The sequence below is a fragment of the Microtus ochrogaster genome, chromosome 1, assembly GCF_000317375.1.
Source record: "Microtus ochrogaster isolate Prairie Vole_2 chromosome 1, MicOch1.0, whole genome shotgun sequence".
Taxonomy (NCBI): Eukaryota; Metazoa; Chordata; class Mammalia; order Rodentia; family Cricetidae; genus Microtus; species Microtus ochrogaster.
In genome coordinates, this window is record NC_022009.1 from 118068463 (window position 1) to 118089222 (window position 20760).

Consider the following 20760-nt stretch of genomic DNA (forward strand, 5'->3'; position numbering starts at 1 on the left):
CAGTATCAACAGACTGGCAGGCAATAGGGATGGTAAACCATGAACTCCAAAGAGAATGTGTTCTCAGAAGTCATTTGACAGCACTTTTATGTGCATCATCCCCCCTCCAAGGAATTGGCTTCTCATACTCTTTGATTTCTTCAATACAACATGAAATTCACCCATTCTAACTTTTTGAGACAAATGTGTCTTCCTCAATTTCAAATCCCCAGGGAGCTTAAATATCATTTTACTATTTGTGACTTGACAACATTTTCTTCTCTGCAATCAAAACTAGAGAGCACAATGCCAGCAATAGTGTAGGCTTTTATCACAAAAGGAAAAGGAAAAGAAGCACGGTGAAGGAAATGATTGAAATGTGCCCTGACTTGATTAGGGTAGTAGTTCTCAAGACTTAGAAACAGCAGATGGGCTTGAACACATGCTACGGTGTCTATAAGTTATATATCAGTAAAAATGAAGAAAATAGCCTACAGATTGCTATAAATACTCTCTACAAAGGCACTATGGAGTCCACAAGAGATTTCCATTTCAAAGTAAGTATACTCTTGTTTTTAAGAAGTGTAATAGTTAATATATACATAGTAAATGCTTTTGTACTTTCTTGATCAATTCAACATTTGGAATTCCATAGGATTCTAATATAAAAATGATTAAATTCATCCAATCGAGTAATAGAATCCATTTTAGTATTTGTAATAGAGAAATATGCAGTAGAAATAGCTCAGTGTTCATAAATTTCTCTCTAGTTTGGGTTGGTTTCGGAAAGCATGATTTGACTCATATCCACATAGCTACAGAAATTCACATTATATCAAAGTCCTGGGGAGGATGTGTGGGAGATGGGGGAGGGGGACAGAGGAAAAGTGAGAAAAGAAGACAAAGAAAAGGAGAAGTCCGTTTGTACACATCAAGAAACTCAGACACTAAGGTTAAAGGGAGAAGCTGAAGTTCTCTCCTTTGTATCTTCTTTCTAAAGCAACAAAGTTTCCACTCACCAAATGGTGCTCAAAACACGTGATGAGGGCCGGGCGGTGGTGGCGCACGCCTTTAATCCCAGCACTCGGGAGGCAGAGGCAGGTGGATCTCTGTGAGTTCGAGACCAGCCTGGTCTACAGAGCTATTTCCAGGACAGGCTCCAAAGCCACAGAGAAACCCTGTCTCGAAAAAACCAAAAAAAAAAAAAACAAAACAAAACAAAAAAAAAAAACATGTGATGAGGGAATAAGCCACCCACTGGTAACTATGGAGTAAGAATTTACAGCCAGGTGGTTGGATATTTACCTTCATCAGGATGAATTCTGTAGCAGTTACATCTTAACAATTAGACTCCTTATTATAAATCAATTTTACTTCTAGTCATATTCAGTTTTATTACCCCAAGATAAAAAAAGTAGGATTTTACCACCTTCTTTGTCCTTTCTGTTTGTGAGCTCCAAAAACTGTGTGTCAATTCAAAAATAATGGACTGGGAATGAGGAGGTAGCTCATTGAATAGTGCTCTTGCCTTGGAAGCCATAGACCTGAATTCAATCTCCAGCACATAGATAAATCTCCAGGCATGATGGAATGCATTGGTAAATTTTGTACTGGGCAGGTAAAGAAAATCGATCTCTAGAACTTCTGGGACAGGCAATAGAGCCTAAGCAGTGAAGTTGGGTCCCAGGGAGAAACAAAGATGCAAAAACAATGTTTATGCTTGTGAAGAATGGTGGGTGTCCCCTAGTGTACACAAACACAAACACAAACACAAACACACAAAGAGAGAGAGAGAGAGAGAGAGAGAGAGAGAGAGAGAGAGAGAGAGAGAGAGGGAGATTGCATTTTTATTTATAGGTGCTTTGTATTTTTCATTATGGGTCAGCATCTTTAGGAGTTAAACGTATTTATGTTGAAAGGAAATATAAAGATTCAAATCTCACAGAGATGTCTTCAGACACAAATTTGATCATCTCCTTTTCATTCCCTATGGCCATTGGAATCTTTTTTTTTTCAAAGATTTATTTATTACATATACAATGTGCCTCCTGCATTGTACACCTCCATGCCAGAAGAGGGCACCAGATCTCATTACAGATTGTTGTGAGCCACCATGTGGTTGCTGGGAATTGAACTCAGGACCTCTGGAAGAGCAGCCAGTGCTCTTAACCTCTGAGCCATCTCTCCAGCCCCCGGCCATTGGAATCTTTAACTGTAACTTGGGTCTTTGATTCTCACATTCTTTCTGGGTTCTTACCAGCAGGATGTGTGCAACATTAAGCTGTGTTACGTCACTCCCTAGCACAGACCCTAGCATCCTAGAAGATTCTCCAGAAATTGCTGTTGAATAAACTGCTATAAACGTATTTAAATTTAGTGCAAATGAATGCAACATTAAGTGTAACTAGTGTAATGTCATCTCTATATCTAACTATTCTTTAAGTGCGAAACTTTTTAAAGGCATTTATCGGGGCTAAAGCTAAGGCATTTTACACACTAATCAATGGATTTAACTGAACAAATAAAAGGTCCCAGTATATGGAAAGAAAAGAGTGCCCATGAGAGATGAGCTTATCTAAATGATAGTTCATGAAGACGAATGACTGTTTACACAACACGCAAGAAAACAAATTCCTGTTCACAGACTAGCTAGAAATGATACTTAAAAAAATCATTAATTGAAAGCTTTGACACATAAAAATATTGTATAATCTTAGTATTTTATGTTTACCAAGAGAGGCATAATCTGAAGATTTTAATCAAGCTAAGTATTTGAGGGACTGTGTTTAAAAAGTTTACACAGTAAAATAGAATCTGGATTATCATTCAGTGAAATAATTTTAAGATGCAAGCCAAGGATGACTATACATAACAGGATTTTCAGAAGTTAATATGAAATTTCATGAATTGTAGATAATAAACTATGTTTAAATTCATTTGTGATGGAACATTTTAGGAAGAGTCCTACCTGTAAAAGAGTCGTTCTGTGGAACTTGAGTGCCCCCTTCTGGTGTATTTTAGCAAAGCATCCCGAGCAATAATCCTCACCGCATTCCAGGCACACCTTTAAAAACACGCATGTGTGTGTACATGAGAGGGCACAAAGGCAGCACAACCATCAGAAAAGGTTTGCACGAAGATGCTAATATGCTTTGTATTTATTCCTCCAACTACACAGATGTCATTGGAATGAAAAAGTGCCGAAAGGCTAAAATTTAACACTGAGCAACTATTTACTCTGAGAACAAATAATAGTGTGGTCATGTTGGCTATACATATTATGTACATATATACATGCACTATTTTATAACAGTCATAAAACACTAATAGCATCCGGTCAAACTCCTTGACCTGGTGGAAATGATGTGGAAATATTATACATTAAGACTCTCATTTCATGACATGTTTTATTTTTATGCACATCAACACTAGCTGAAAACAATATATAATGTCTCTTCCAACACTTCCCACATGTGTCCATGAATGCATTCCCTTCTTGGTGATTCTTAAAATACAGTTTTGAGAATGTTGTCAGACGTGTGTGCAAAGGAAAGAGAAAACAAGATGTGGTGTTTCTGGCGACTGAGAACGTCACAGGTCAGTTTATCTTCTGGCTTCTCCGTAATAGGAAAATGTACTGACTAAACCGTGGGAAGGTTGGGTATGCAACGTACCTGTCCCATGATTCTGTTAGGAACCAGTGCAAGTAAGGAGAAGGGGAAATGAAGCTTTACTAGGATTGAAGTCGCTATTATGAAGTTGCTGTAACATTGCTTCAACACCTTCCCAGTGTGATGTGTTTCAGATTGGCCCAGGATGAGAAAACGATGGGAAACATGAAGAAGGAAGTATATAGAAGAAGAGAGAGAGTGTCGGAAGGTCTGTGTCAAGAAATGATTAGTACTGCTTTCAATGGTCAGTGATTGACTGAGCAAACATCGGTGTTTATCATGGTTGAGATCTTGAGCTCTGAGTTGAAACACGTGGATGTCATTGTGGCTTCTCCACTAACTTGTACATCCAGGCAGATCCTCAAGTGTGATGTAACAAACAGTTCTTTCTTTAAAACCTAGCAAAATCTTTAATGAATCAAGTATGTCAGATGACTGCATGGTCTATTATTAATTCAATACATTTTCAAAGATAATTGAAAACGTAAAGCTGGAAATCTTATGTAAGAAGAAAAAGCAACAGCTCTATAAAGTCTTTCTAAGAGGTTATAACAAAAAGTTCTTAATTATACAATTTTAAGTGCCAAATAAATGTTAAAGTTATAATTTCACACAGCTATATGATAGTATTAATACAGCAATGAATATTTCAAAATCCCAATTTTTGAACATACCTGTTAACATTCCACTGAATTTTTCATAAACCTTTGGCAGTTTCTGCCACATAATATGAGTCAGGGAGCTGAAAAACCAGGTTCACCATGGAATTCAAAGCCATATATTTATTAACAGATGTTTAATGAAAGCAGCTAAACAGATATTTCTAGACCGGAAGATCAAAGCTGGGGTTGCCAAGCAAGCTCGCATATTTTGTTATACAAGCATATTTGGATTTAAATTGGGTTAAAATGACTGCCAACTGGAAAATCTTTTTAGGCAGTTTGTGCAACTGGCGGCAACATACTAAACCATAGATAAGGATTCCATTTTGCTGCATAGTTTCCTCAATGATAAAAACTCCTGGGTGCAATTTGAAGAACTATCTGGTTGATTTGGCAAATTCCAGAGCAGCTGTATTAGTTTTTAGAACTCATTTCATTCTAATTAAATCATCCAAATGTGCCAAATTAATAGGTAAATTTTCTTTCTACTTTTAGCATAGAGAAACTGCCTTAGGCCTCTGAAATGTCATTTAAAATATTGAAAGTGTTGGATTTAATTAATATTTTTAAGTGCATAAAGTCATAAGCTGACAAGATAACAACAAAATCATTTTAGGTATTGTTTCCCTTGTATGTGTTAGATGTAGCAACAAGCACTTTATCAAATTATAACCATTGCTAGCTTTGTGGCATAGGTCACAGGTGGCATCCATCTTCAGAAGGACTCAGTAATTTACTTAAGGTCATGTCCTTCACAGGGAAACCTAACCTGCAAATCTCCAAAATTGCAAACCGCCTACACCTATCTTGATACAGCAGGTAGGGTATGAAACTATTAAAAGGAACCATATGGGGAATGGTGTCAGAGGTGTCCATCCTTTCAAAATTACGACAGGACACTGCATTTGCTATGAAAATATTGTTGCTTCTGTGTGTTGCTGGCATAATTGAAAAGAGGGCAGACTTGATTATAAATGATGCCGTCAAGAAAGAGTGAGAGCATCATGTTCAGAGATGTTAGACTTATCTGCCAGAACATAGAGTAACAGTAATGAAAAGGAGTATCACATGTTGTGGGATATCTAAGTATGTAACGATACACATTTGCTTATGCTGCATTTGTTTAATTATGTAAATATGCATTGTATTTGTTTCGCCTTGCCTGCCTAAGGCATCTGATTGGTTTGAAACAGCTGAGTAGTCAATACTTAGGCAGAAAAAGTATAGATGGGGTTGGTGGGTGGAGAGAATAAGTGGGAGGAGAAATCTAAGCTTGAGAAAAAGGAGGAGAAGAAAAATAGAGAGAGAGAGGGATGCATCCTGGCAAGAAGCCAGACCATCACCAGCCATCCAGATGTGAGAAGCCATGAAAGAAAGAAACAAAAGGGAAGAAAAAGTTAAAAAGTCAGCGAGGCAAAACATAGATGAAGAGAAATAAGTTATAAGATCTAGGAAGAAATGAGCGTATGATAAGGACTAGCGCTGATAGCTAATACTGAGTCTCCTGGTCATGATGTGGGGACTGTTATAGGGATAGGACAAAGCAGACCCAGGGGAAGAGGGTGTCTAAGGGGCCCTCGTAGGTCTGTCCTGCTGGCGTTGTAGTGTACTTACAAGGAGAGCAGCTTTGTTCTCACACTGTCCACAAACTTTCTTTGTAGTCTTGGGCTTTTCCCTTCCAAAAGACTGAGCCATTTTATACTTCACTTGCTGTTTCGCTGGTGCTAGAAGGAAAACAAAGAATTAAAATAATCAGTTTAAAGTATGATGGGGTTTTTGGTGGCTTTGTTGTTGTTGTTGTTTTAGATTAGCAATGTAATGAAACTATGAACGTTTCTACATGTTCACACAGCACTGATGCATTAGCTCCATAACTGGATGAGGAAAGTCTGATCTGGTAGAACCTATAGCAATGTCTGCTAGCACCTGTAAGTAAGGGCAACACCATGCATTCACTTTTACCTGCTTTGCTTAGACACCCTTGACCTCCTTGACCTGAACATTCGTCACTAGACAATACCGATATTTACACCCACTATATGTGAAGACCCTATAGTCTAATATATATATATATATATATATATATATTCTATAGATGATATATGAAGAGCCTTGCTTTTAGGCTATAATACAGAAAGATGCTTACCTTGAATCTGTTCCTTCAGTATCTTTAATTTCACATTTCCAGAAGAGAGCTGCATGAACAAAATAGATGTTATTTTTCAGGTACACATTCTCTTACCCAAAGAAAGCATATTAACAAAATGTTAAATAGCTTTACCCTCTGAGTACATTTTTGCATGAAAACATATTATTTGAGAATACTTGGAAACTAAAAGATAATTAACTGCATATGTAAGTTTTAAATTTCACTTAAAAGAAAAATTTAATAAATATTTGGTATATAAATCATTTTTAGTTGTGTTCTGTTGTTGACGCAGGATCTCACGATGTATCTCAGACTAACCTCTAACTCATGATCCTTCTGGTACTCCTCCTAAACGCTGACAATAAAAGTATTAACCGCCATATGCAGTTCATAGACCAATTATTACACAACATACCAAGAGTATTTTTCTTATTATACAAAGTTTCAAAAACACATTTCTATGCAAGTATGTAATATAACTGGAGCACAAAAAACTACTATATGCCATCGTGAATTGATTTTAAGGAAACACTAGCATTCACATACTGTGAAGGTTTAAAAGTCTCTTCTTCCTCCTGAAGGTATGTATAAACACTGAATCCGCACTAAATTCTGACTGAACCACTCTGTTCACATAACCGCAGAAGCCAATGGTATTATCTTATTTGTAGAGTTTAGAGAACCACATTTCAACATTGTGGTCTTAACCAATCCTATGCATTATTTATGATTTCTTACTTTCCTATATGACTGCTAAAATATGCTTGAGAACGTAAGAGCCAATACTGTGAATTTCAATATAAACAATCCTTTGAATCCTTTGGATCTTACATTGTAGGCAGGGAAAGAGACCTGCCAATTGAACACATTCGCCTGGATCTTATTAAAACCAGCATTTTAAAGTGCACAGTGAGCCCAGAGGATGGTGTGCATTTACATAGACACTGTCAGTTCATGCCCAGCTTTCAATTTGCAATTTGCATGCTCAATTGCCCAATTTGTACATGAAGATATGAGAACAATGGCCGTCTCTATATCTATGGCTGTACCAACTGCAGTCATCTTTGAAAATTTAGACCTAATTATTCTCTGTGGTTTTGCTCCAAAGATGCACTTATTGTTCACATTCTTTGAAGTAGCTGTTCAGATGTTTTCTGTACCAAACGCAGCAGAAAAGAAAATAGAATTGAAATAATCAAACTTTATATGAATCACACTTTTATTTTTTTAAGTTGGCGATGTTATACAAGTTATAGCTAATTTAACCTCACTGAATTATCCAGCATGATTTCCTCAATGATACAACTGAATTCTGACTCTCAATGTGATCAGCCTGGCTATGAGCTCCTTATGAGTAGGTATGTCAGGAAAATAAAGAAGTTATTAGGAAAATTTCATAATTTCTTTTTATTGCTGTGAGTAATATTTTTATATCCTATAAATTTATATCCTATAAATGTATTCATATTTACTTCAAATTATCTAAATTGCATAAAAATATTTGAGTGAGCAAACTGCTAGCTTCTAGTTTTGAGCTAATTGAATTTTGTCATTAAATATGATTTTTATGTTTGAAAAATAATTGAGTGATAAAGTAGAGTTAGCCAATGGATACAAATGCACACACTCGTGTTTACATGATTCTAAGGATCTGAAACAATAATTTATTATGCTAAAGCCACTCATTGCTGTGCCTGAAGATATTGAACAAAAGCTTCTCAATAAGGTTTAATTAGCTCTGTAATCTTTAACGTCTGAGCAACTGGTGTGAACCAAGCTATGGTCAGTGGTCTCTCGAACAGCACAAATACCTACAACCTTCCACTAGTGCCTTCCTGTGCACAAAGTGCACCCAGGAGGACTTTTTCAATAATTTCCATCTCCTGAAATATTCCATCTCTGCTTACTATCTATATAACACAAGTTCCTTTGGGTTTCATAAAATGCTGTATAAAAATCCACTTAACTAATCTCTCCTAAAAGCATTTCAGCCCAAAAGTTCATATTAACTGAAGCCCATTTTATGGGTCAAAGCTTCTCTAAAATAATGTCTACAGAAACTAGTTCCTTTTTGTGGGTTTGGGTTTGTTGTTTTGTTTGGATAGACTGATCTTCAACTCACTATGTAGCTGAAGATGACCCTGAACTCTGATCCACTTGTTCCATTTCCCAATACTTACTGCATACTAAGTAAGTACTCTCCAAATGAGCCACTTACCCAGACAACTAGATACTGTTTCACTCCCTGTTACTCACTGGCATAGAGTGGGAAAAATCTGCATCTTTTACCCAGGGTGCTAGTCCACCATCATCACTCGGCAAATTCTCATCCATTGATAACCACTTCCTACTTACTGTCTTTAGCAATGTCCAGGTTCCTCTTCCACCTACACCTCAGAAACCTATTTCATATTTCTCTTTACCCCATTGCCCGTTAGTCATGCCAAACACTGACATCCAACACTGAAGATCCTACAACAGTCTGGCATTGGGAACATCTCAATGCCTCTAGCTCCCCGCCATTGTGACCAAACCTGCAGCTAGACATCATTCTAAACGCCCACACCTACAAAATTCCAAACACTGAAGTTCTCAGTGGTTAGATCCCTTTTCCTTCTGCTCTTAGCTCTCCCATTCTACCTACTATTGTGATGAAATAATGCTATGTGGTTGCCTGCAAACCCATGCTGAATTCCCCCCCCCAGGTCACACAGGACTTCTTAGCAGTGAGTTGAATCATTTACTGCTGAACCCTAGTCATGATTTCCACAGATGCTACTCCACACCTCCACTCTCAAGAACGCATAGCTGTCCTGTTTCCTGTCTGTCACTTGAGCAGGTGCCATCACATTCAGCTCCATGAGAATGTTGGTGTCTCATTACAGGTTTCTGTACCACGGTACTGTATCATCTGTCAAAACAATCCTTAGCATTTATGTTTATTTACACTTTTTTTTCTGTTTTGCTTGCCAGAGGAAATGTGTTCTCCCTTCCCCGATGAAGGTGTCTTTAATGAACCACCTTCTCAAAGACCACAGCCCAACCACTGGTATTTCTGTCATTAGCATTTTCAATTTCTCCCTTACTTGTTTTCCCATTCCTCAGCCTATAACGGACTGACTTGGGTCCACCAAACCCCCAACTACTTAATTCTTCCTTGACCCCACTGAATCTTTATGTGTTCTTACTCTTATGTTCACTACAGTAATTTGTCTGCATTGTCTCTCATTCTTTCATTTTTTTAAAATACTTGATATATATATGGTTGCAATGATCTAATGGTGGCTCAATAACTGAACCCCAGCCTTTTAATAGTCTCATTTTCCACATATAGACATTGTAACAATTCAAAAATAAGTTTGCATGTAACATCTCTCACCTTGCTCAGAACTCTAAAAGTTATGAGTGTCTTATGAATGCATAGCAGAGGGTAAAAGTGGTTCACTTACCTATGACTGTGGGGATAGCTAAATGAATGAGAATTTTAATTTATAAGGCCTCAGCACTGCTAAACCAGGAGTACCTGCAGTGTACTGTAGCAAGTTCAGTAGCAACCTTGGTCCTGGCCCATTATGCATCTTTGCTAAAATCAAACAGAACACTTTTCTTGACAGTAACAAGCGCAAAAGTCTTCAGACATTGCCAAAGATCTCCAGGGAAACAAAATTACCTCACTGAGAGTTGTTGCTCTACCGTAAAATTTCTTTAAGGTGCAACATACTGGACGGCATTAGCATCTCCACGTGTTCTAAAAAGGCTTTCCCTTGCTTTTAATCTTCTAAGAAATCCTAAGTTTCTGGCCCCATGCCCTTCTTTTACTTTCAGGCAATGTTCACTGGAAAACTGGAAGATTATTCTACAGCAAGCCTAACAGCGTGCATTCAGAATTGTGGGTCATCGTGCTTGACATTGAGCAAATCGGGTTACTTCTCTGATGTGAAATTACTTCATATGTGAAACCATAATTAGAAACTGACTCTTGGGAGAGATATAAGTGCTTGGTAAAATAAAAAGTCAACTAAGATAAGCTCCCGGCTGGTATAAAATATACTGAGTAAATATTATATTTTGAGGGCTACCATATATACCACACCCTGGCCTCCCTTGCATTTCATTCTTCACATCTCTCTTATTTATGTAAATTCTTAGGGATAGATTTACTTGGCTTTACCTATCACATTAAAATTAAAATAAAACATCCTAAACTTATACCACAGACTTTCCTTGCTTCTTCCTTTAAGCTCTCTTACTCCATGAAGTCTATACCATATGCTGTGTATTTGACTTCCTCTTTCTTTCCTCACCATATTTTGGGGGCAGTGCTGTTCTTTACATTTCTCCTGTTTCCATTTGAATTCAGACTTCCTTAGCATGACTTCTATGGTGTTTTTCTAGCCATCTACTGCCTCTATACCTCTGTGCCCTCTGATATGGAGAGCAGCAAGCACACACAGTGAAAACATCTCACAAAGTGGCTGGGAAGTAGAAAAGAAACACTTATTTGTATTTTTGTTTATCTTCCCTTTAATGATCGGGCGAAAAGTTGTTAGTCACCTGAATAAATGGAAATATATACATAGGAAATTCATGTTCAAAGTCTATTCAATACTGTTTAATTTCATACCAACCCATGTACACCCTACCTGCTTTATACTGTTAGTAACAAACAAATGGTCAGTTGGAAAAGAAACACCATCACAAATCATTCTTCTAACATTGTAATTCTACTGGTCAGCCTCTGTAAAATCTCCTATCCAGTCTCTCATACACTAGATCCCTTTCACAGTTTCTACTTCTACCTTCTTTTACAACTATGATGTTTATGGAAGCAAGGATTTTGACTTATTTTTCAAATATTTTCCTACATAAAGTCATTAACCAAATTGTTATTTCTCAAGTACACATTTATTCATATCCAAAATGTTGACTGCAAATGTTTTTTATTGGCTCTTACTAAAAAATATTTGATGTGACTCATTTTTTCTATATTAGACAAGGACGTCCTTGAAAACAAGGAGTAAATTGCTGGAAATCCAAAAGAGCACTTTACAAATGCCCTCGCATCCAACTTCATGATCACAGATTTGGTGATCAATGACAACCAACACCTTTTGTTTTGTTTTGTTCTTTTCTTTTTGACTCAGGATCTTAGACCATCACTCAGACTGGCCTCAACCTTCTGGCAATCCCACTGCTTCAACTTCGTGAGTTCTGAGAATACAAGAGGATGCTACCACGATTGCTCGTGGCCAAAATGTTTACCATATTTACAGTAACATCTGAAATGCAACACAGGACAGCACCGTGGAAAGATAATGATGAGTTAAATATGGCTTATAAATTTTTAACCCAAGAGTGAAAGAAACCTGACTCACAAAGGGGATGGCAGCGTACAACGAAATGCTTTCTCTGAAGCCAAAAAGTACAGAAGTGCCGAGCAAGATATTTGTTGGTGCCAAATGACCCAATGAAAGTTTAATGATAGGTATATAAAAATAAAACGCTGTGCAAGTTAAAATTCACGAAGTCACGAATGTTGTGCTAAGGAAATCCAGAGGAAACGGTTTCCTTATATAAAAACACCTACCTACTTGCAATCATAAATGTGATGTCATGATATCATTTACAATTGCACTCGGGAGACACAGTAATGAGAAAGTGAATAGGTTGCTTGGGAATTGCCATGCAAATCTTTTCTTGGACATCTTTACTCATGCGGCTAAGAGTGTATGAGTAATTATTATGCAAGCAGAATGCAACAATATTAAGGAAATAAAGAATAATATCAAGTCAGAACTAAAGCTCATAATCCATCATATCATATAATATTAGTCTTCACCTTAATATAAAACTGTCATTGTATTTAATGTCCTCTAAATAAATAGAAAAACTGTGTTTGGAATTCAAAATTTCCCCTGTAAGTAATTTTCAAGAACCTTCTGAAATATTTTATTTAAAAAGAATACTTCTACATGGAAAACAAAGAACATCTGAATAATGAAAGCCAGTATTAACTTGAAGATTGTGAACCTAAACAGAAGTTAGTAAAGCAAGGATGGAGGATCTTTGAGTATGAGAGAGAATGCAAAACCCAACAACATAAAGCATGTCCTCTTGCTCCAAAAATGGCTTCTTCCTTACCTTACTGGCATTCACTTTACTTTGTGACGTTAGATGTGTCTTGTTACCCAATTTGCCCACACTTCCAGAATTCCAGTAATATCCACTTGACCTTCAATGGGCATGAAACAAAATGTAATTATTGAAAACATTAGTCCTTTTAGTGAAAACATATAAAAATCTGGATGTCAGCCTGATAAACCACTATAAGTTGGGAATAGGATGTCAGAAATGACTTAGTATATCACTTCAAGGGTCACTCCTCTATATCTGTGATGTCTGTGTAGCAATGACTGAAAGGGAAATATGTAAACACAGAAGCATTCCACTACTTGGCATTTACAGTGACTGACTTTTACTAATTTATAGAAAAATTTACAGATGGCCATAAAGTTTATAAAACCAGGTATCTATAAATGAAAATGAAAAGAAGAACAAATCTATACCCCTAAAATACAGCAGGTCTGCCGGGTGATGGAATGAGCTCCTATATTGGAAATAACACAGATTACAAAGAAGGCAAGTTATAATGTTACAGATTTCAAAGTGGAGTTCATTGAGGCCCACTGTGGGGGGAAAGCATTTTTGAGGACGTCAAGACTAAAGTATCATATTTCATTGGAAAACTGCCCAATGTCACATAGACATTAAATAATAAACCCCAAACTGGAATTGTGGGTCTCCCTTTTCCTGGGAGGCAACAGGTGGTAACTCTTCATTTTATCTGTGACACTATCTGTGAAACCTTAGGAGAGAATAGTTCTACTCTTAAAACCCATTTGAGTTGAAAAATGTTCTAAAAGACCATCCACTAGAGGCACCACAGCTAAAGAAAAGACCCTTCTGGGAGCAGATTCCACGAATTCCAGTTTACAAATTATAGTGATACCTAAAATAACCAAATACATATGAAATGTGTAGTCTTCTGCTTTATAGGAGACTGTAAACTCCTGCAGCCCATTTATAGGGCAATTTACCCATGTTAAGCACAATATAAAATAAACATGCTTCTGAACCTAAAATGACAGAGAGAGGAATTTATTCAAAGATGACATGTATAAAAGCAAAAGTACATGTACAGGTCATATAAATGGTGGCATTTATATTTGTAAAATATTGCTAAGGTAAGCCAATAACCAATGGGATAAATCAGTGCATGGCTAGAGCACAGACCAAAATATTATGATGGGAATTATTTTCATAACTTATTAGATTAGTCCATTTATAAACATACCAAACACACCCGCGTATTCCCACAAAGACTTATACAAAGATGAGACATTTGCGGGAAAAAAATTTTATTCATTAAATGGTGCAAGGAAATGGACTGGTTGTGAGCTTAGACTTAAAAAATCATTTTTATCATGTAACTGTCAGTTCCTCTTGACGCAAATAAGTCTGATGTGTGTTAGTGTTATAATAAAAAAGTAAATTAACACACGACAATACATAAGCGTAATGTTATGGAGATTTTATCAACAAAACAAAATTATATAGTTTGCTTAAAATATTTTAAATATACCTACAGGTTTACATAGTTCTGATGTCGTGCAAGGACACACTTGCTCACTGAAGAATTGCACTTCCCAACAATACCCTTAACATCAGCTTGGTTTTCTGGTATCCTGAGTGCAGTTGTTTCATAGCAAAGAATCAAGTTTTCATTGCTTTCCTGTGCATTCTAGGCCTCACGTTCTTGTGGACCTTATCATATTAGGCAATTAGGAACAGGAAAAAAAAAGCTAGTAATCTGACGGAAACCAAAGTCCTGGTAATTTTAAAAAGTAGTGTGTTTAAAAATCAAAAGTAAAGGGAATTTAACATCCCTTCTTCCTCAGGAACAGTTAAAAGTCATCAGCCCACCAAATGTTTTTACTAGAATAACAAAAGTTATACAAAATATCTTTATATAATTCAGTCAAATGAATAGAATGTTTAAACCAGTACAAGATTAGGCAGTATTGTGCTTTTTGTGCTTTTTAAAAAACTTCTCTGGACATTCACTCACTTCATTTCTTCCTTTCCTTTGTTCCATGTGGATTGGAATTCTCGGAATTTCTTTTCCATCGTTCGGTTCTCGAGTTCTAGCTGAATTTTCTCCATTTGCAGTTCCCGAGCGTTTCTAAAGACAGATGATCCGAAGAGTCATTTAGAGCAAGCAAATAAGCCTCGAGGCGAGCAAATTTCATAGAGACTTCTGCTCTTAAATTGTAGCTATTAGTAAGGCTTACAGAAAGACTTAGTTCATCTGTTCCTATGCCCTTTTTAAAAAGTATTTGCCTGTTATTAATAGTCTCTTTAAGCCATGTGTCTCTTCAAATCTAAAAGCAGAAAAAACATTATTTGCTTTTGTACAGGAGCCATGATATATGTATGTATCTGTGACAAATAGAAGAAAATTATGCTTTTATAATTGACTTTACTATATGACATTGTTCATAACATAGTACATAAACCGCCATTTAATGCAGGGATAGAGGTTTAACCTTGAGCTGCATACCTGCTAGGTAAGCATTTTAATCACCTAGTCATACCCTCCATGTAAAACAATTGTTTTCCTTCTACATGAGCTCATTCTGTTGAAACAGCAGTTTGGAACCTTCAGTAAATGTCTAATGTGGATATAAAAAGCTGAGCATCAGAACAATTTGTGTCTCTTTGGAAGAAAGCTCCTATTAATACTTTGTAGGAGATTATCTACAAAAGATTGTGTGTGTGTGTATGTGTGTGTGTGTACATGCATATTTGTTTTTAGAAGGCAAAAGTATGTATGTGTACATCTATGTGACTGCCTATGTGGAGACCAGAGGATAAACTGGCTAAGACTCCTCAGGTATCACCCACATCTTTCTTTGTTCCTATTTATTTATTTACTTACTTATTGCCTTTATTCCTTTTTTTGAAACAGGATCCCTCACTGAGCTGGAACTCACTAAGTAGGCTTAACTAACCAACCAGAAAAACAGATCTGCCCACCTCTGCTTTGTCCAGCACTGGGATTCTAAGCATGTGACGGCATATCTAGTTTTTATTAGGTGGCTTCTTGATACTGAACTCAAATCTTCATGTTTGCACTGAATCACCTCCAAATCCCTAAGAGATTTTTGTATTAGTATCTGAAGCTCCACCCTCCTACCAGACTTAGATCCTAACCATTCTACAGCTAGAAGCCAACCCAAGAGGCTAGATTTCAGTATCTATTGTGAATTTAAAACTTTCCCTACATCATTGTGAATACGATGCTCTGACTCAAACTAGGAAATAATGAAGACAGCAAAGAGATTTAAATTACAGAGGTGACAAACCTTCACAGAAAAACAAATGTACCAAGCTTTGGTTCACAGGTGAAAATAGTCCATGGTGATATCTCAAAGTAACTAAAGTATAGAGAAAATGGCTTGTTACTTAAATTACAACCAAAATGTTAGACTTAGCCCACTACACACAAGAACTGAGGAATGAAAGGCAGCAAGACAGATGCAGTCTCCAATTCAGTATGAATACAATCAAGAAGGAAATAGGTGAAGGCAGACAGTCTCTGTGCTATTACTGAGGGAAGGGACAGCTGGACTTCGAGCCTGTGGACAGAGAATACACCCTTGACTTCTGACTAAGAACATTTCTTGGAGTAAATGAATTCTGAGCTAATACATAAAGGATTAGAACATTTGACTGTTCAGAGGGAGGTGCTAGTAACAGTGGCCCAGGAAGAAAGAAAAGTGTGGACAGAGGAAAAAGATAAAACATGAATCAAGGAGCTACAAGTTCCATGCTTTAGCTCACTAAGTGTAAGATGGGAAAACATCAAGAAGTGGGCCTGCTGGGTGGCTGGTGGTCAGATCATAAAGAACCCTGAGAGTGTGATCAGCGACTGGGAGTTCTGTGAACGATGAGCATCCCTTCAGGGACACTTGATCAGACTTGTGTGTATAAAGTCACTCTGCTGTACCATGAAAATTCAAATTAGAAGTAAAAAGGCTTAGAAGCAAGACAGGCAGATAAGAAATGGCACCAAAAATCCTAACTGCAGTGATTATGATTATCTAAGGAGAGAAAATGTAGAGGAAAATTGGAGCATTTAATTAAAAAAATGAACTAAATTTATAGGCTGATGGGAAGTAAATGGCTAACCAAAGAGGGTACAAAGCACAAATCTAAAGTAACCCCAGACCAGTAACTTAAACAGCTAGAATTACTACTCATGTTTTTGACTAGAACACTCTGAGCAGGAGAACAGAGCTGAGATTCAAAACATTCTCATGATGATCCACATACTCAATGATCCAAGAGCTTACAGTAGTTCACCTACTGCTTTCAAAAGAAGCATTGAAAAGGGCAAACATTATTGTCATTTAATTTTCTTAGAAGACACACTGTTTCTAAAGACCGCACTGTAGCAGATAAAGAGGAAAAAGCTGAAGATGAAAAAAACTATTTTTGAGAAATGGGCATATTTTATGCTTGGTTTTATATGACTCACAAAAAAAGAAAGAAAAAGAAGGAAGGAAGAAAAATGAAAGAAAGATAAAGAAAGGAAGAAAGAGAGAGAGAGAGAGAGAGAGAGAGAGAGAGAGAAAGAAAGGAAAGAAAGAAAGAAAGAAAGAAAGAAAGAAAGAAAGAAAGAAAGAAAGAAAGAAAGAAAGAAAGAAAGAGAAAAAGGCCTTTCAGGAAAAAACCTTAAACCCTGGGCTAGAAGGGTACGCAAGTCCACTATGAGGCACCATGGCATACCATGAAAAGACCATATGAACACAGCGAAGATAAAAGAGGGTGTTGGGGAACGCTGTGGGTAAGCTGACAGCAGCGGGTCAGGAAATACAAGGACCACTATTAAGAGTGCCAGAGGAAGAATGCTTGCAACAAGGAAAGGATTTAGAGAACTACAGGGTCATAAGCATAGTGTCTCTTCCTTCACACTCTTGTGAGCTGCAGTTCTATGAGATATAAGAGCATAAAGCAGTGTCTTTACTCATCACTTTTAAGATTATTGCATACCCATTAGTTATTATATAGGCTTGTCCCTTCTCTCTGACTATGTATTACTATAAACTTAGGCAAGTTGATAATGTCTTAAAAACAAAGTTTATGCTGTATAATACAACATTCCCATTCAACAACTACCAAAGAACCTGCATTCTTTCCATTGAACTTGACTCATCTGCTCAATTCTGCCCACATAGACGATATACTCCCAAGCCCCGGAGGCTACATGTAGCCTATGCTATACCACAAACCAAACTATACTGTCAATTTAACTGTAACACATATCCACTGCAAGCTATTTAAAGAATAAGATTCTTGTTTCTTCCCTTTGTAGCCACCACTTGCTCTCAGAGTACGTATACCACTGATAGACATTTGTTTAATGAATAGTTTGCAGGTGTAGACAGAGAATAAACATCCAATAGAGTACTCTCAGCCATTTCTTTGTTTGTAAAGATCAAAAGAGCAACACTCACAATTTAACAACTTCCATAACCAGGAAAACAACCGTAAATCTAAATATGGTGAGAGCATGTGTTTGCCTAACATTTTCCAGTTTCTATAATATTTTTACACCCGATGACTTACAGGTGAAGAAAGTGTAATTTATGAAATGCTCTGAGGACATCCAATAATTATAAGACCACTGATCTGAACCAGGAAAGTCAAAATCTAAAATTTTAAGTGGGCAGCATGTTCCCAACCCTTCCTGGCTGGCTCTTACTAGTAGTTGAGAAAACTTCCAATGACAGTAGCCTATCTCCAAGAAAAACTGTGATGCATCCCTTTAGTACCCAGGAGAAGTTACAAAATACAGAGGATGCTCAGAATTGATGGCCATGACATTGGAAGTACTTGGCTTTACCTGGAGGGTAAATTTTTCTAAGTCTATTCCATTCCATGCCTGGGATGTTGTCTTGAGCAGTGTCCAAGCTCAAAGATCTCTGGCCCTAATTGACTTGTTAATTTTAGCTTCTTTTTGAACTCTTAACCCTGGGTATAGGTCACAAAAATACAGCCTTCTCTTATACTGCTTCAATAGTAAATGAATCCAACTTTTATATATAACTTCACATTTCTATTACTACTAATAAAATAATTTTAGTCCTAATTTTGGAAACAATTATAAACCTTAAATTTACAAGCTATTGGGGCTGGAGAGATGGCTCAGATGTTAAGAGCACTGGCTGCTCTTCCAGAGGTCCTGAGTTCAATTTCCAGCAACCATATGGTGGCTCAAAACCATCTGTACTGAGATCTGGCGCCCTCCTCTGGTGTACAGGCATACATGGAGGCAGAATGTTGTATACATATAAATAAATAAATTTACAAGCTATATTATTAAACTGACGCTATTATTAAAGTGATAAAATAACTTTTTCACATTGGTAATATAATAGTTAATAAATTTATGCTCAATAATATGAACATAGCTTATAAATTTGAAGTCTTACTACAAAAAACAGCAATGAAGGAAAACTGGAGAAAGAATTTATAAAATTTGACTTTTACCTTTTTCCTGTTTAAAAAATAATAGTTTAATTTACAACATGTAGAAACTTTAGCAACTATTTTAATTTTAAAATATGTCTGTACTTACTTATATTTTAGTTTTACAGAATTTCCAGGTTTTCCCCAGGGAATAACTACAAAATCTTTGGTGTTCATGATTATTTGTTTCTTAATGCTGTCTTAATATTATCATAGCTTCAGAAAACTTCTGAAAAATAGAAAGAAAGAGTAACCATAGATTAAAGCAGTTATAAATTCTAAACCACACACATAATTCAGGGAAGTCTTTGTTATTTTGCTTTGTTTGTGCAGTGTTGGAGATCAATGCTAGGACTTCAGAAATGTTAAGCACGTGCTGGCTGAGTCACGAGGCCGACCTTCAGAAAAGCTTTCAAAATCAAAATCTTTAGGATGAGAAAGCTTCAAAGCCTGAATAAATAACACAAATATTATGACATTAACATGCATAATGTATACTTATATATACTTAAAGTAAAATAAATATAAATTAGACAAAACTGAATAAGGCAAGCAAGATGGCAGAAATCGACTTCAGTGTGAGCCTGGAGTACAGAGGAATTCAAAGTCAGTCTGGGCAATCTACAAAGTCCCTGCATCTGAAAAAAAAAGAAAATTGGAAAATATTTAATTAAAAGTAAAGAACCTAGTCCTCAACAACAACAACAACAAAAAAGAACCTAGTCCTTTCAATAAACAAAGCATATATTTTGGTTCTTTGCATGGTTAAATGGCTACAAAAATTGACAGAGTGATGTATTTCATACCAACATTTGGTCCAGACCAGAAGCCATATTTGACCACAATCCCTTAAAATACTATCATTTAGTAAACCCAAAGCTATATTAGTTTGTATATGATGTTTTTACCATGACCAATCACTTAAATATGCATCTCTTAAAATGCACTTTCCACAATGCATAACTACTTACCAACTATTTAGTCCTAATTTAAAATACTAAACATGCTTAATATACTGAAGAATGAAAAGAACCCTTGAGCCACAACTCAAATATCTTTTTTTGCAAGAAGTATTATGTAGCACAAAAATTAAGGTGTGTAATAATTACCTAAAGGAATTCTTTAGTTGATATATATGCAACTTTAAGGACACTCTTGTCTAAGACAAGAAATGAGAATATTTCAAAAAACATTCTCCATGAGAAATAAATACAAAGATATTTTTGTTAACTCTGAGTTAACCATAAAAGTAAATTATTAAGAATACACTGTTTTCTGAGTGTCTCAAATACTCAGAATTTTAAAACAACTTATTCTGCAGTGCTGAACTACAGATTCATATGCACTACTACTGTATTTCATATCAATAAAAATTTTTAGTGTCTAAGATTAGAGATGTATCTCTTTGAAAAGGTGCTTGTCTGCCATGCATAAAGCTCTGGATTTGAGCCCAAACAGGACCGTTAACAGATGTGGCTGTGCAGTACTCAGAATGCAGAAGCTTGAAAATCAAAAGTTCAAGGTCATCAACAGCCACGCGATGAGTTTAAGGATGGGTGGTTCTGCTGGGAGGTGGTGGCACACACCTTTAATCCCAGCACTTGGGAGGCAGAAGCAGGTGGATCTCTGTGAGTTCGAGACCAGCCTGGTCTACAAGAGCTAGTTCCAGGACAGGCTCCAAAACCACATAGAAACCCTGTGTCAA

General features: G+C 36.5%; 1 protein-coding gene across 2 annotated transcripts in view; it reads right to left on the reverse strand.

The window, feature by feature from the left end:
- Zbbx (zinc finger B-box domain containing) overlaps positions 1 to 20760 on the reverse strand; it is an 84345-nt gene that overhangs the window by 56302 nt on the left and 7283 nt on the right. For both annotated transcript variants that reach the window (XM_013348300.1, XM_026788141.1), the window contains exons 3-8: positions 19165 to 19284; positions 14590 to 14703; positions 12603 to 12693; positions 6459 to 6507; positions 5927 to 6036; positions 2948 to 3043 (exon numbers count right to left, since the gene is read on the reverse strand). In XM_013348300.1, coding sequence (XP_013203754.1) covers positions 2948 to 3043; positions 5927 to 6036; positions 6459 to 6507; positions 12603 to 12693; positions 14590 to 14703; positions 19165 to 19232 — 528 coding nt within the window. In that variant the 5' untranslated portion in view covers positions 19233 to 19284. The remainder of the gene's footprint in view (positions 1 to 2947; positions 3044 to 5926; positions 6037 to 6458; positions 6508 to 12602; positions 12694 to 14589; positions 14704 to 19164; positions 19285 to 20760) is intronic.